This window comes from Berghia stephanieae, chromosome 6 (genome assembly GCF_034508935.2).
Source record: "Berghia stephanieae isolate SIO BIC M18660-M18661 chromosome 6, UCSD_Bste_1.3, whole genome shotgun sequence".
In the NCBI taxonomy this organism is placed as follows: domain Eukaryota; kingdom Metazoa; phylum Mollusca; class Gastropoda; order Nudibranchia; family Aeolidiidae; genus Berghia; species Berghia stephanieae.
Window position 1 is genome coordinate 64,578,050 of NC_088365.1, and position 15,660 is coordinate 64,593,709.

The window sequence follows — 15,660 nt, forward strand, 5'->3', positions numbered from 1 at the left end:
AGTTAAATTAGTTTCGTTTATGTAATTGCAAACGTTTGAATTTTTAAAATTACGATTAATTTCCTATCTTCTTTTCTCCATTTATAAATTAGTTTTACTATCCATTTGAATAAAATTGTAAAGCTATTTGAGAATAAAAACATATTTTATTATTATAAAAAAAATTTTTTTGGACCCCATGCGAGAATTTATCATTTTGTGTAACTCATAAGGATTATGTTATTCACAACATATTTACATTTGAGGGATAAAACAGTTCAAATTATGATTTTTTTCTTGCTCTTATTAATGTTTTTGTCTTCAATTTCCTTTCTCAAGGGAAGCTCAAGTCTTTGTTGAAGAAGGTGTTTTTGAGTCATTGAAGAAAATGCGAATTGAAAAATGGAGCACTGAGGAAGGAGAGAGGAGAATGAGGGCAGTGAATAGAGGAATGCATGTAAGTTTTAGATGATTTTGACTCGGTCTGTTTGCAGTTTTTATCCTTATTTCTTGACATTTGTATCTCTGAACTCAATTCTTTCTCTCTTTTCACATTGATAGAAATACTCTGAGTTAGTCGATTTATTTAAAGACGAAGAAGAAGAAGAAGAAGATGACGTAGAAGAAAAAGGAGGAAGAGGAGCAGGAGGAGGAGGCAAAAAATAAGAAGACTGAAATTCTTGCAGTATATAAGGCTGTTGAAAATGGATAATTTCAACTTTGAGAAATGAATTCATTTAAAGAGTTTAACTAGTAAAATTGTTCACCAACCTATCTACTGTTTTCTATTTTTTTTCAGGAAGGAGATGAATATGCAAGTGATTTCTATTATATAACCCCTGATGATCTAATACCCAAAGGATCAGAGAAAAAATTTGTCTTCGAGATGAAAGTTTACGATGATGATGATGTTACAATCTATCACGCCTCCTCCGACTTCTCTGTATGGACAACGATGGATGCCGACATCAGTGACGGAAAGGCCAGGATATCAGCTAGGGAGGGAGGAGTTTATGTGGCAAGAACCAGCTCTAGTATAGCCTTGGTGGTTGGAATTGTGGTGGCAGTTGTTGTTGTCTTGGTCATCGTGGGTGGAACTATCTTTTATTTCAGAAGGAATCCAACAAAATGGCAAGCAGTTAGAACCACTTGTCGCAATGCTGAAAGATCTATGCAAAATAAAGTTTAAGAAAAATATAAAAACGGTGTTATTTATATACAAATTCATGTTTCAGATTTTTTGAGATGTTGTTTTAAAACTTGCAATATCTTTATGAAAACAGAGCATGTGCTCGGTTTCGGTTTATCAAAACTGTGATTTGGCATAGCAATCTAAAACTATTAAAAAGCTTTAAAGTAATTTATTTAAACATTACATTTTTAGACTCATGCTTAATTTTTGTAGTTGAAATTTACCTATTTACTCCTTAGACATGATAAGTTTCTTTTTTATCTCACTGTTTTTGTCAATGGCATTCTGTCCGGTGAGTTCATTTTTTCTACGAATCAATTTATGATTAATTGTATTTGAGGACGATTTAATCTTTATATTATTTTAATCATCAATTTTTTTTATCACACTCTTTTGGAAAATAATGGGTGCTTCTATGCAAGATATATTTTAAAATTTGTTGAGTTACAGTCTCCATAAGGAGCCCCGAGTATTGTTTTGATAAAGAACTGAATGAGTATGTATGAAAGGTGCCAGACAAAGCAAGAAAGAAAAATACAAGAAAAAAAACATTTAAAAAAATCAGTAATCTGATTTTTGGGGATGGTTTTTTTCTTGTATTTTTCTTTCTTGCTTTATCTGGCACCTTTCATACACACTTGTTCAGTTCTTTATCTTACACCAGTGCTTGCTTCTTAATTTTATTGTTTTTATATTTGTTAATCTATTATCAAAATTGCAAACCTTTGTGCACTTAGTTTTACCTTACAAGTGTATGAATAACATGCCATTTAATACTGCTTAATATTAAAATCACAGTTTTACTTTAACAAATGTATGAAGAACAAGTTATTAAATACTGCTTTAATTTTAATATTTAAATCACTGACCTCAATGTACACTTAGTTTTACTTTTACAAATGTGCATGTAACATTTACTATTTGGCAAAATGTAAAATGTACAAACTTTTGAAAGACTAAAAATGTGTTTCTAATACTTTGGTGATACGATAGGAGAGAACTTTATATTTTTATATATAAATTATTTATCTTGTGTTTAAACCACTGATACATAAATTTTCCTTGTAAAGTTGTCAAATGATATATCTCATTTTTACTTATATCTTGTTATCATTTTCTTTGAATAGAATCAAGAACTTTATATACTGAAATACTGTCAGTGGGTCAAAAATATGAAACCAAACATAATAACCACAATGTTTTAAGAAATATTGATAACTGACTGTTGCATTTTTTGAAAGAACCAACTTCAGATGTTTTATGGTGATAAAAACATATTATTTAATGAGGGTTGTGTTACTTCACCAACCTTGAAGTAACAAGTATCTGGCACACTCGACTTGTTTGTCATCAGTTCTGAGATGCCATGCTCAGGTTGGGACGATCGATAATGGAAAGTGACTTTCCAACATCATTATTTTTCTGTCTGGACGTGCATAGACCTTTTCTCCCGTCTATCTGAATTGAATGTGAGGTACTATCTTTACATTGTTTTTGTTGTTGGCTGAGCAAGGATTTAAGCCCGAAATGATCAGTGTTGATTATTTTGTTCTTTTTAAAAAAATTATTTCTTCAGTTTTGCTCAATAGTTTTGAAAGAATGCTAAAGGATTTCTTCCTGAAATTTAAATTTGAATTGCATTCTTTTGTTTTATTGTTTTTGTCTCATTCAAAAACTTTCCATAATTTTAGCATTAGCCAATAAGCAAGCTATAGAACTAATCCATAATTAGCCAATTATGGCTTGGTTTTGTCGACCGTATTATGCGGACCAACAGTTAGCAATTTTTATGTGTTGTTTATAGTCTAAAACTAACAATGTTACTAGCTGCACAAAGGGAGGTGATAATGGGACCATAAAGATGATTAATTTTTAGTATGTTTGATGAATTTACACACCATTGATTACACTATGTATTTTACTGCCACGCTTTGAACAATAGTATATTTTTATTGGACTTGTATACTCATTTCATTTGAATGTTTTTCTTGCACGATAATTTATTCAATTTTTAAATGTTAAAAGGCTGAAAAACTACTCAAATAATTTTACAAATAATACAATAGTTTGATTTACATACTTTTTTTTTCAGATTTTTAGTCCTTTTCAACGGTAAGGAAATATTTACATTTAAGATATATTTTTGATAACGGAGATTTTTACCAAGATAAAACTCAAAATTGCAGTCAGTGTATTAACTCCTCATTGGTTTCATCATTATCCAATAGAAATCTTACTGTAATCACCGATAGGTATATTAGGGATTTTTGACTAAGTTCTTTTTTTTTATCATTTTTAAAATAACAAATGAATTTGCTCACATTCATTGAGAGTATTATATTGCAACCACAGATAAAAAGTGATAAAGCGAAAATATTTCTTATGCTTCCACTGTTACATAATATGACAATCTGTGATAATTGGCACATCTTTGGTTTATCATCTTACTCTTAATGAAGTGACTGAAAAAATAATCTACCAAAACAGTCCCATCCAATGATGAAATGGCGATATTTCACATCGCATCGGTGATAGATTTCATTTTGTACCGTTTTTATGTGCTTCAATGAAAATTATAAAAGAATTGAATCACATGTGATTGTATTTAAAATTTCCAATTTAATCCCTGTAAATATATTAATCATATACAATGTAAATATTTAAATTTTATGTTTTTATTTTAGTGAACAAGTGTTCAAAATAATAAATGAAGTTCAAGGTCACATTTTTAAAAATATTACGCAAATTACGGTGTAGTGTAAAGTCATAATTGGGCCTCTTGTGAAATAGCAAACTTTGCCGTTCCAATTATTTTCTATTCCAAAGTAATGCCTCCCATGGTGGCATGAGGTCTCTAGCTGTGCCGTCTCTGTTTTCCGAGTTGCTTTCTGTCTTTGTCTTGGCATGTGTTAACTTGGTTTTGTCAGAGTCCTTGGCTGAGAGTCAAGAGGAAAACTGTCAAATGTATAGGTTTGGGAGATAATATTTTTTTCCTTGTAAATTATTATAATATCTCTGTTTTGAATGTATAATGTAAGCATTTGAGGGTGTTCCTCTTAGTGGGATCCTGCGCTGGTGTCTGGATGAGACTTAATTTAACTATGCACAATGATAGTATGCTCTTGGAATCTACATCTATTTCCTATTTGTACCATTCCGCTTTGTCTTACTTTCCTTGTGTGCATTTAATCCTAAATCTAGGATTATTTTTACTACCCCATTTTCTTCCTTTTTACTGGCACTGAAATGACCCAAATGTGTTGCAAACATAAAAACAAATCATAATTAGTATTGTTCTTATTCCATTAACGCCAAAGCTTCAAGCTGAAGATTGTATGGCTGTCTTTTCAGTAATAGGGGTTTTAGAGAGAAGCAGGGAGCGATTCTTTGAAGTCATCAGTTGAAAGGGCTTGTTTACAAAGTCCTCTGGCGAAGTAGCAAACTTTGTGTTTCAAATAACTACAGAGTTAATACGCGTTGCAACATCGTACCCTCTGTAAGTGCAAGTGCCTTTGCTGAGATAAAATAGTTCTGCCTGGATTCTAGTTTTGTTTGATTTTGATTTCTTCTGTGCGGAATTTGAAACAAGACGTCGGTGATCATCTCCTGTATAGTGTATTGTGGAACAAAACTTTCGGTATAATTTGCTATCTCTAATCTCTAGATGGACTGAGCCCTCTTGTACACTACGGCCCTAGAAAATCATGAGTTGGGGATCACAGCATGACAATGAGATATGGCCACCGTTGTCATGCATTTTTTCCTTGTAAATCATCCCTCTGTTAGATGTCTTATGTTTATGTGTGCTAATTTATAGTATGTTTTGAATTTTCGACAAAGATACAAGGGATCTGTCAAATGTATAGAGTAGGTTTTGAAAGATGATATTTTTTCCTTGTTAATCATCTCCCTGTTGTGTACTGTTAAAGTTTGTGCTTTGAATATATTTTGTAAACATTTGAGTGTGTTCCTCTTAGTGGAATCCTGTAGTTGTGTCTAGATGAGACATTTAGGTAACCTCAAACTAAATACACTGATAGTACACTCTTGGAAGCTACAACTGTTCCCTATTTGCACCAACCCCCTTTCTCTTACGTATTCTTGGGTGATTTTAATCGTAAATCTAGAATAAAAAATATTATGATCCCATTTTCTTCCTTTTTAATGGCGCTGAAATGACCTAAAAGTGTCGCAACTGCTGTAAAACCAATAAAAACAAATAAAAAAGGGGACATATATTATGTCTTATAATTGTGCACTCTTGAAATCGTTAAAACTTTCTTTCAATTTTTCTCATGTTCACATTTTTGTTAAATCCTATGCATCATGTTATACTATCAACAAACCACTTGGCGGGTGGTTGGATGGGAGCATCACCCTTGAATCATATACCTATGATGTTCGCATGGGTGTACGATCCGATAGTGATGTCGTTTCTTCTTCTCTTTACTAGCCTATCCTGCTTCTTTGGTTTGTGATTGTATTTTTGACAGGGGATATTTTTTTCCTGTAAATCCTCTGCCTGTTTGTTCTTGGTTATTTATAATTTAGCTTATGATATCTTTAGGTTATGATTTTGATTGACATTTGTACTATTTTTGTTGGATTGCTTGTTTTTTTGTTTCAGCGGTCTCTCATATAACCTCAATTGTGTTGGAAGAGACCTAAAGCAACAAACAAACAAAAAAAAACCACTTGTTGTTGAAATGTAAATTTAACATTCCATTACTTGTGAATATATTTGACGACAATAAACTGCTGCTGGTCAGCTCTTTTGTAGAAAATAAGTTGATCTTTCATTCATTTTTTTTGTTTAAATGTTTAATGTGGCTTTGTGGTCTTGTGATATGAGTACCTGGCCGTTCACAGGGTTGTCTCTGTTGGGAAAAAAATTGTAAAGTTGAAAGTGCATCCAGGCGCCATGGTTTGTTTTTTCCATTTGATGACAGTTGCAATGTCATATTTGAGCTCCACTCAAACTGCAAATAGTTGAATCCTTGGAAAAGGCTCTTTACCCACATTCTCTCACTGTACTCAGGTGTAAAATGAGTACTTGACCATTACCAGCGTTGCCTCTGTGGGAAAAAATTGAGTATCTCCTAATAGGCTCCATGTCTCGTCCTATAATATGTTACGTGTTGCTGTTGGCAAGGATAGGATATTCCGCTATATAAAAGCTCAAGTTTAGTTTAATCATAAATCTGGAAGAGTTGGAAAGTTTGTGTTACTCATTTTTTTTTTCTTGGCTCACTTGCAATTGGAAATTTATCCACTCAATCAGACTGGGTGGGGTTCCTGACCTCCCACAGTGGGCAGGGAGGTACATACTGTGTCTTCTATCCCCTTATATCTGTTTTCCAACATGCTTTCTGTCTTTGTCTTGGAATGAGATTACTTGGTTTTGTCTTGGCCCTGGTCGGAGTCCTGGCTCGGAGGGAAACAGTCAAATGCATACAGTGGAACCTCCCGATAACGACAGAGTTTTTATGTCGTTATCCGGAGGTGTCGTTATTTAGAGGTTTCCAAGATGGCAGACAAAGTGGGCGTGGTAAGGCCCGCGGGACCAGTTTTTATTAACTTCATTGACAAAACAAACAAAACATTGTAGTGTATTCCTCTTAGAGGGTAATTGTGCGTGTGTCTGGATGAGACTTTTAGGTGATCTGAACTGAGTACACTGATAGTGTGCTCCTAGAATCTACATCTGTTCCCTATTTAAACCATTCCCCTTTGTCTTACTTTTTCTTATGTTATTTCAATTGTAAATCTAGAATGTTTTTTACAATCCAATTTTCTTCCTTTTTATTGGCGCTGATATGACATAGATGTGTCACAAGCGCTGTAAAACCCTTAAAAACAAACAAAAACAGGTAATAGTTAGATAAAATTTCCTCATCCTCTTCCTCCTCCTCCCACAAAAACACTACTACTACTACTACTACTACTACTTCTACTACTACTACTACTATTACTACTACTACTACTACTACTACTACTACTACTACCACTACTTCTATCACCACATAATATCACATTTTCCAAGATTTTGTATTTACTTGCTTACACTTACATTTATACCTTGGTTTTTATTCATGCATACCAGCCAAGATTCGTCAAAAAAGCTGCGTTCTCATTGGTTTTAAAAGCTGCGTTATCATTGGTTCAAGCAGGAATCGTTTTTATAAACTTTGAGTACTCGTACTCGGTATTTTTAGTATCAGATATCTACGAAAACTGCCGAAAATCGCCAAAATGATGTCGTTATTCTGAGGTTTTATCAAAAAGTACGTCGTTATTTGGAGGTTTTTGTTACTGATCTTAAATAGAAAAAAAAATCGGGACCACGGGTCAATGTCGTTATCAGGAGGTTGTCGCTATTCGGAGGTGTCGTAATCGGGAGGTTCCACTGTAGTTATTGTTTTGGGAGATGATATTTTTTTCTTTGTTATTCATCTTTCTATTATTTATTATTATATCTGGTATTTTAAATGTATAATGTAAGCATTTGAGTGTGTTCCTCTTTGTTGGATTTTGTGCTTGTGTCTGGATGAGACTTATAGGTGATTCAAACTAAATAAATTGGTGGTATGCTCTTGGAATCTACATCTGATCCCTATTTGTTCCCAGTTTCCCCTATGTCTTACTTTTTCTTGGGTGCTTTAATTGTAATTCTAGAACTTTTTACTGTCCCATTTTCCTCCTTTTTACTGGTGCTGATATGACCTTAATGTGTTGCGAGTGCCGTAAAACCCTTAAAAACAAAAACAAAACATTCAATCAGACCCCATTAATAATCAAGGTTTGCATAGACGTGTTTAATCACAACCATTTTTTTTTCTTTATTCATTTAGCAGTGATTGTTAACAGGTTGTCTAACAGCCATGCAGAAAGTTCTTTGCTGTTAAGAGCAGCATCCAATCCAAATGGTAACAAACACCGTTGTTTTTCTCCATTTATAGCACAGCAATGTATTATTATATGAAATATTCTTTATAAATCACAGGCAAAAAGTTGACTTTAAAGTCTATCACTATCTTGTAAACAGAACAAAATAATAATCCAAATTTTGGTTACCAATTCAGCGCCACAAAGTAAGCAATAGTTTTTTTTTTTTAATTTTTTTTTTTCAAATTCTTGCTAAAGGAAACAAGGCTTTGTCAAAAAACAGGGTTCTCCATCTCATGGTGAAATAAATTCTCAACTAAAGAAAAAATTCTTGAATCTTTGTAAATATTCTAATCTTTTAAAATTTTTATTTTTAAAACATTGTCCTTGCAGTATTAATTACGTCATACCAAATCATTTATCCAATGAAAACACATTGCTAAGCACTCGATCTTCTTGTATGACAATAAATATATAAAGTTCTACTCAGATGACAATATCTCTCTCTCTCTCTCTCTCTCTCTCTCTCTCTCTCTCTCTCTCTCTCTCTCTCTCTCTCTCTCTCTCTCTCAAACACATACATTCTCTCTCCCTCTCCCTTTCTCTCTCACATATATACAGATATTACTCTATATCTCTAACGCATACACACATCCACTATCCCACGCTAAACTGCATACACATATATCCTATACAACACACAGGATGTGTTAATCAATGTCATAATAATATCTGGCTTCTTCGTAAGCTCTATTTGCCTTGTCTAAATCCTTGAAGCACCGCCTCCCGTAGGGTTCTGTGTCGTTGTAACATTTGTCAAAGACATCATCTATCACAGACATCGCTTCCTGCTCAGTGACATTTCGTACCAACATGACCGATTGCAATGCTTTGTTCCTCACACAATACTGTGGAGAGAAATAAAAATGAAATTTTAAAAAATGGAAATTCATGTAACAATTATGGTGGCGAGATGGTGATCATAATAATAATAATAAAAAGAGGAAGAAGAAGAAGAGGAATAGCAATAAGGAACAAGATGACAAAAATAACAAAAATAAATAAATAAATAAATAAAAATAATAAAAATAATAAATAGTAAGAATAATAATATTAACAATAATAACAATAATAATAATAATAATAATAATAATAATAATAATAATAATAATAATAATAATAATAATAATAATAATACCAATATTATTATTATTATTATTATTATTATTATTATTATTATTATTATTATTATTATTATTATTATTATCATTATTACTATATATAATAAGAAGAAGAATATGATGACAATAATAACAAAAATAAATAACTTAATATAATAATAATAATAATAATAATAATAATAATAATAATAATAATAATAATAATAATAATAATAATAATAATAATAATAATAATAATTATGATAAATATTATAATAATATGATACTACTTCTACTACTGCTACTACTACTATTACTACTACTACTACTACTACTACTACTACTACTACTACTACTACTACTACTACTACTACTAATAATAATAATAATAATAATAATAAGACAAAGCAAGAAAGAAAGATACAAGAAAAAAAACATCCAAAAAAATCAGCCTCCCTCGACTAGGGATTGAACCTCAACCTCATTTTTTTTTTAAATTTGAGCTTTTAATAGCGCAAAATCCACTAAATGATTTAAACATGCTCAAAGCGCTTTACAAAGGGTCCCTGAACAACAGCAATATGTAACATATTGAATGAGACATAAAGCCTGTTATGCGATATTACAATTTTTCCGATAGAGACAATTTTGTTATCAGACAGGTACTCATTTTACACCTGAGCACAGTGAGAGAATGTGAGTAAAGAGTCTTTTCCAAGGACTCAACTACGCACCAAGCAAGGCTCAAACCCAGGACCTTCCAATCCGAAAGCACGTGCCATACTACTAGACCACATAGCCGCAATTACCAGTCAGACATGCTACCATTACAAAATTTATTCAGATCTTTAAAATTCTATTTTCAACCATGAGATTAATGGTCCACATATACCAGGCAAAAAAAAAAAAGTGTATGACCTCTGTTTACAGAACATGGCTATGTGGTCTTGTGGTATGACACTCGCTTTCGGATCGGAAGGTCCTGGGTTCAAGCCTTGCTCGGAGCATAGTTGAGTCATTGGAAAAGGCTCTTTACTCACATTCTCTCACAGTCCTCAGATGAAAAATGAGTACCCGGTCGTTAACAGCCTTGTCTCTGTCCGAAAAAAAATATTTGTAATATCGCCTAACAGGCGTCATGTCCCGTCCTACACTTTATAGGTTGCTGTTGGTCAGGGACCCCTTGTAAAGCGCTTTGAGCATGATAAGTGGATATTGCGCTGTATAAAAGCTCAAACTTTGTTGTTTACAGAACACACATTTACTGGCTTAAAATAACATGGAGATACTTACTTGATGTTTTCCTTTAAAGTCAAGTATAGAAGCGTCCCCCATTGCCAGAGATGCTGACAGAGAACAGTGATTCATATTGGCAGCTCTTATCTGTATGAAGGAAGGGGAATGATTTTTATTAAAAAGCTGTTACTGATAAAAATCTTTGATTTAAAAAAAAAAAGCTTTTTCTATGACTAGCATACATTATGAATATATGAAAATCAAAAGGAAGTGTTACAAATTAAAAAAAAAACAAGATTATTCCAGAATCACAAAGTGCATGGAGGCATAGTTTATTCCTTATTTCTTTAACCTTAAGCAAAAGAATATAGCAAAAATTGCTTGCTACCTCACAATTTTATCCTTATCAGTTTACCCCAAAAGTCATGTTTCTTCATCTAGTTCAATCCGACATATAACCAGATTTTAACGTAACGGATTACTGTAAGTGTAAGGCAATGTCATCATACCTCTGTACAGGCTAAATGTCTTAAATTCTGGAAGTCCACCTTGGCACGACAGAAGTCGAAGGCATGTAACAACTCGTGGGCAATGACGTTACAGGTGACAGGCTGTTTCCTCACGTTGTTCTCACAGATTACAACCTGGATGGAAGAAATACAAAATAATTAACTTTTGCCCAATGTTTGGATGTAAAATTTGATTTCTTCAAATCAAAACTTCTTCCAATATGTTACACACCACTTATAACGACATCCTCTCTGAAGCAACATAGTGTCGAAGTCTGAAGTCCCGATCTTTTCCTTTTATATCAGTAATATTTTTAAACCAACTCACCATTATAACATACACTTTAGTATAAACTTTGTAGAGCAAAATAGATATGGCAGTAATCAACAGGTTCAAATCAAGTCAAGAAAAAATTTCTAGTTCAATGACAACAAAACTGATATAACTCAATAATGCACCGCTCAAAACAGGATAGCTGCATATGTAATGTTGCAGAATCTCGTCAAAGTTGACAAGATGACAAAAATGAAGAAGGAAATTGCTGTCAAAGATTTCCGACAACAGCTTGTTCAGAAAAATCAATAACTGGGCAAAAATCTCTTAAATCGAAGTAGGTCATCAGCTCTGATATCTAAATGTCACTTTGCCTGGTCGTAATAATAAAGTCAAATATAAAGATTGATGATTTCACACTGCACACTGCTCATGATACTTTTCTCTCTCTCCCCCCCCCCCCCCCCCCCTCACATTCTCTGTTGCTCCACTATAAGGCCAGCTCCTTATAATGACATTTTATTTCTCTAGTCTTGCCGACATTGTTATAGTGAGGTGGTGGCACTGTATTTATCAATATTCAACTGGTTATAGCTGTGGACATACCTACCTTCACCAAGAGATTCGCAAATACAAAATGATAAAATATGACGTCAGGCCATAGTAAATTTGGGGGCCTTGATAACTCAATTAGTAAGAGCACTATTTTCACAAAGGAATCAATACCAATGATCGAGATATTTTTCTGCCCCCCCCCCCCTCTTCACTAGAGAAACTGATGTATATTTCAAACTCAACACAATTTGAGAAAAAGATCCATGTTCGTAAAATGAGCGGCAAGATGGGAGGCAGATTTTTCCTTATATGATCAACTAAATGAATGTAGTCTAGTACTTCGATGTCAAATAACTAAAGAAGTCAGAGTAAATCTGGTTTCTAGTTTCTAAATCATTAAATAATGAACAATAGCAATTGCTTACTACCCCTTAGTCTATTTCAAATTACTTTCCATCAGATCTAACAGGGGTGGACTGTGTGTGTAAGGGGGAAGAAGGTGGGGGTGTAAAAAAAAATTTACACTTCACCTGGAATTGATCAGTCCCTTTGCGTGGGAATTGAGTGCTCTACCAAATGAGTTATCAAGACTCCTAAAAGAATAAAAAAGACTTGAGCTTTTATATAGTGCAATATCCACTAAACGTGCTCAAAGCGCTTTACAGAATGATGATGCATATTTAAACAAAATAGCAGAGATGTGCTATATGTACTATAAATGCATAAATCTACTATCTTGACAGTTAGAGGACTTTAATCAAAACAAAGCACAAATCAGTCGCGAATGGCTTGGATAAAGAACTGTATCCTTTGTCTTTTTTTTTTTTACTTTAAATAAAGTGTGATAATTCATAACTCACCTGCATTGTTGTAGGGTCGAAACCTCCACTCACACTCTCTTTACAAGGTTCACATGAAATATGTCGATTAAGTTTCACAGGACTGAAATAAATTGAGCAAATTTAAAAGAAAAAAAAAATTTGGTGAACTTTCACCAAACTGTTTTAAGTTTGGATGAACTGCGGTGGAATCTGCATAGAGTCAACAATCTTAAAGTCAAATTCTGCCTAAATTTAACACTTCTTGTGAGTCCCAAATTTTCTGTTCTGTATCTAAGTGTTTTGCATTGAAATTGGATAAAATCAACCCTGCATAAAGTCAACCATATTTCTGGTACAATGGAGTGGATTTTATTAAGATTTCAACACTGTAGATATTAAAAATTGAATATAAAATCAACATGATCAGATAAATGAAAATCATTCTTCTCTTACTACCCCCCGCCCCCCCCCCCCCACTCTCTCTCTCTCTCTCTCTCTCTCTCTCTCTCTCTCTCTCTCTCTTTCTTTGCACTTAAACTTTTTGAAATTGTATCCCTAATAAAACATTTCAATCTAACTCTATTAGTCATTTCGCATGATTAACTGATTTTGTTTACACGTCAAGATAGATTGAATTCATAGATTACTGTTAATATATATTCTTATTTCAATATAGGCTTCATCTCTACTACAAAGCTTACGTAGAATGCTTTACATGTTTGTGAAAAGCGTGTAAGAAATACATTTTTCAAGAACATTAATTTTAAACAAGGTATACCATTGTAAAAATTCTTTATAAATTAAATGGTATCTGAATAAAGCATCATTTTTTTTCCTGCCCTTCGCAGCTTGGACAATAGCAATGTCTTTGGATAAGGATTTTCCTGGGTTCAAATAACAGTGGATATTTTAAACAGATTGATGAATGGATTCTAATTTGGCAACTGCCAATTAAGTTGTAATGTGCTTGGAAAAATCAGTGAGGTAATGGGAGTAAAATCAAACACCAATCAACATGAAGAGGGTTATTTCGCTTTACTATTCCAATTTGTTTGTTTGTTTTTAAGGGTTTTACGGCGCTTGCAACACATTTAGGTTATATCAGCGCCAGTAAAAAGGAAGAATATGGGATAGTAAAAAGTTCTAGAATTACAATTAAAGCACGCAAGAAAAAGTAAGATATAGGGAAACTGGGGACAAATAGGGATCAGATGTAGATTCCAAGAGCATACCACCAACGTACATAGTTTGAGATCACCTATAAGTCTCATCCGGACGCAAGCACAAAATCCAACAAAGAGGAATACACTCAAATGCTTATATTCATATAATTATACATTCAAAATAACAAATATAATAATACATAACAGAGAGAAAACAAGGAAAAAAATATCATCTCCCAAAACAATAACTATTCATTTGACTGTTTCCCTCCCAGCTAGGACTCCGGCCAGGGCCAGGACAAAACCAAGTAATCTCATTCCAAGACAAAGATAGAAAGCATGTTGGAAAACAGTTATAAGGGGATAGAAGAGACAGTATGTACCCCCCTGCCCACTATGGGAGGTCAGGAACCCCACCCAGTACTCCAATTTAAACATAATTCTGAACAGTATTAGTATTAAAACTTTTTTATAAAAAATATAAATACAATTTTCATTTGCTGTATACATGAAAATATTTGGACTGTCATATTAACAATGTATACTTTCTTATATCAACTATTTTAAAATATTTTATTATTATGCCCTTTAGCAATTGCACCATAAGATCCTGTCGCCTAGGCATTCCGTGAAGGAATATAGATATTCCATCAGGCAGGATGTCTGATGTTAACAGGAATCATCCATGTTGTCCAAGTCAGCAAATTCACTCAATCACTAAATCCTCTCCGGGCTTACTGGCACTTGAGGCGATGCAAGGGATCTCCACCTGGTCCTGTCAGCAGCTATTCTTGGGGCCATCTTGAAGGACAGAGAGCCTCTCTGTTTTAGGTCCCTCTCTATGGTACGTCTCCAAGTCTCCTTGGGGCGGCCTCGCTTCCTCTTTCCCTGGGGTGTCCATCGCAGAGCCTCTCTTATCAGTGTTTCATCAGGTCTGCGACAGACATGCCCCAGCAAATTGAGGGTTAATAATCTTGCCCAAGGAAAATAAACCTAAAAAGTGCCTGAAGCGGGGCTCGAACCCGGAACCTTCCAGATCACAGTGCAGTGCCTTAACCTCGGCCACTTCGCCCTCCATATCAAATATATACAAGAGAAAACGTAAAATCAAATGGAGAAGCTGTTCAAGTTTGTTTTATAAATGCTTACCATCCATGACTTTTCAAAGCAGCCATTAATAACTTGACATTGGGATCTGAAATTAGCAAAAGAAAATACAATAATATAATAATAATAATAATAATAATAATAATAATAATAATAATAATAATAATAATAATAATAATAATAATAATAATAATACAAACAGACTGTTTCCACGTAATTTTACCACTTAAGTCTTAAGTATTTAACATGTGCCTGATATTCCTGACCACATTTGAGAATGCAGTTTGCGTTTCAATTTGAACATTCAGGTTGCGTCATCAAAATAGAAGTAGAAGTGAATGACATTGAACTGCAGCTGTCAATGAATTGTTGCCGAGAAAGTTAAAATTCTTAACAATTGGTAAATATTTTTAAAAAAATTGTTTATACCATCTTGACTCCGCGAACAGCTGACTTAAACTTTAAAAAACAATCATGATAAAATCCTATAACTATAAAAAAAAAAAACAAAACAATAAAAACAACTTACTATTCTTCATACAATTCTGGACATTGACTTTACATTTGAAGTGATTTTTGTCACCCTGAAATATGGCTCTTTGAAAGAAACTTTTGTTTGAGGGTCCATCTCTATCGGGGAAAAAGAAAAATCCAAAATCCTCTTCAGTCGTAACGGGGGAAATATTTGTATTTGGTTTAGATTGTTGCTGTTTTCGACTTTCGGTATCATCTGAACTTGAAGCCGAGGAGGCTGCCATGATTGTTTACAAAGGTGGATA

The 15,660-nt window shown here is 33.5% G+C and overlaps 2 protein-coding genes across 2 annotated transcripts in view; one reads left to right on the plus strand and one right to left on the minus strand.

Annotated features, from left to right (window-relative positions):
• LOC144975446 (protein DD3-3-like) overlaps positions 1–5,958 on the plus strand; it is a 33,346-nt gene extending 27,388 nt beyond the window's left edge. The window contains exons 13-14 of the mRNA XM_078919516.1: positions 319–436; positions 779–5,958. Coding sequence (XP_078775642.1) covers positions 319–436; positions 779–1,168 — 508 coding nt within the window. The 3' untranslated portion in view covers positions 1,169–5,958. The remainder of the gene's footprint in view (positions 1–318; positions 437–778) is intronic.
• A 2,446-nt stretch (positions 5,959–8,404) lies between these two features.
• Positions 8,405–15,658, minus strand: LOC144975450 (mitochondrial inner membrane protease ATP23 homolog). The gene is made up of 6 exons (XM_078919526.1): positions 15,411–15,658; positions 14,924–14,969; positions 12,651–12,732; positions 10,962–11,096; positions 10,510–10,599; positions 8,405–8,964 (listed from the first exon to the last, which is right to left on the minus strand). The coding sequence occupies exons 1-6, from the start codon at positions 15,637–15,639 to the stop codon at positions 8,767–8,769; spliced, it is 780 nt and encodes a 259-aa protein (XP_078775652.1). The 5' UTR covers positions 15,640–15,658; the 3' UTR covers positions 8,405–8,766.
• Positions 15,659–15,660: the final 2 nt, after the last annotated feature.

What these genes read in the sequence shown, in the direction of transcription:
- LOC144975450 (XM_078919526.1), bottom strand. Translation starts at nt 15,639, where the DNA reads ATGGCAGCCTCCTCGGCTTCAAGTTCAGATGATACCGAAAGTCGAAAA. An exon ending in GACATTTAGCCTGTACAGAG is followed by an intron (nt 10,600 to 10,961) that starts GTATGATGACAT and finishes TCCTTCATACAG; the next exon opens with ATAAGAGCTGCCAATATGAA. An exon ending in ACTTTAAAGGAAAACATCAA is followed by an intron (nt 8,965 to 10,509) that starts GTAAGTATCTCC and finishes TTCTCTCCACAG; the next exon opens with TATTGTGTGAGGAACAAAGC.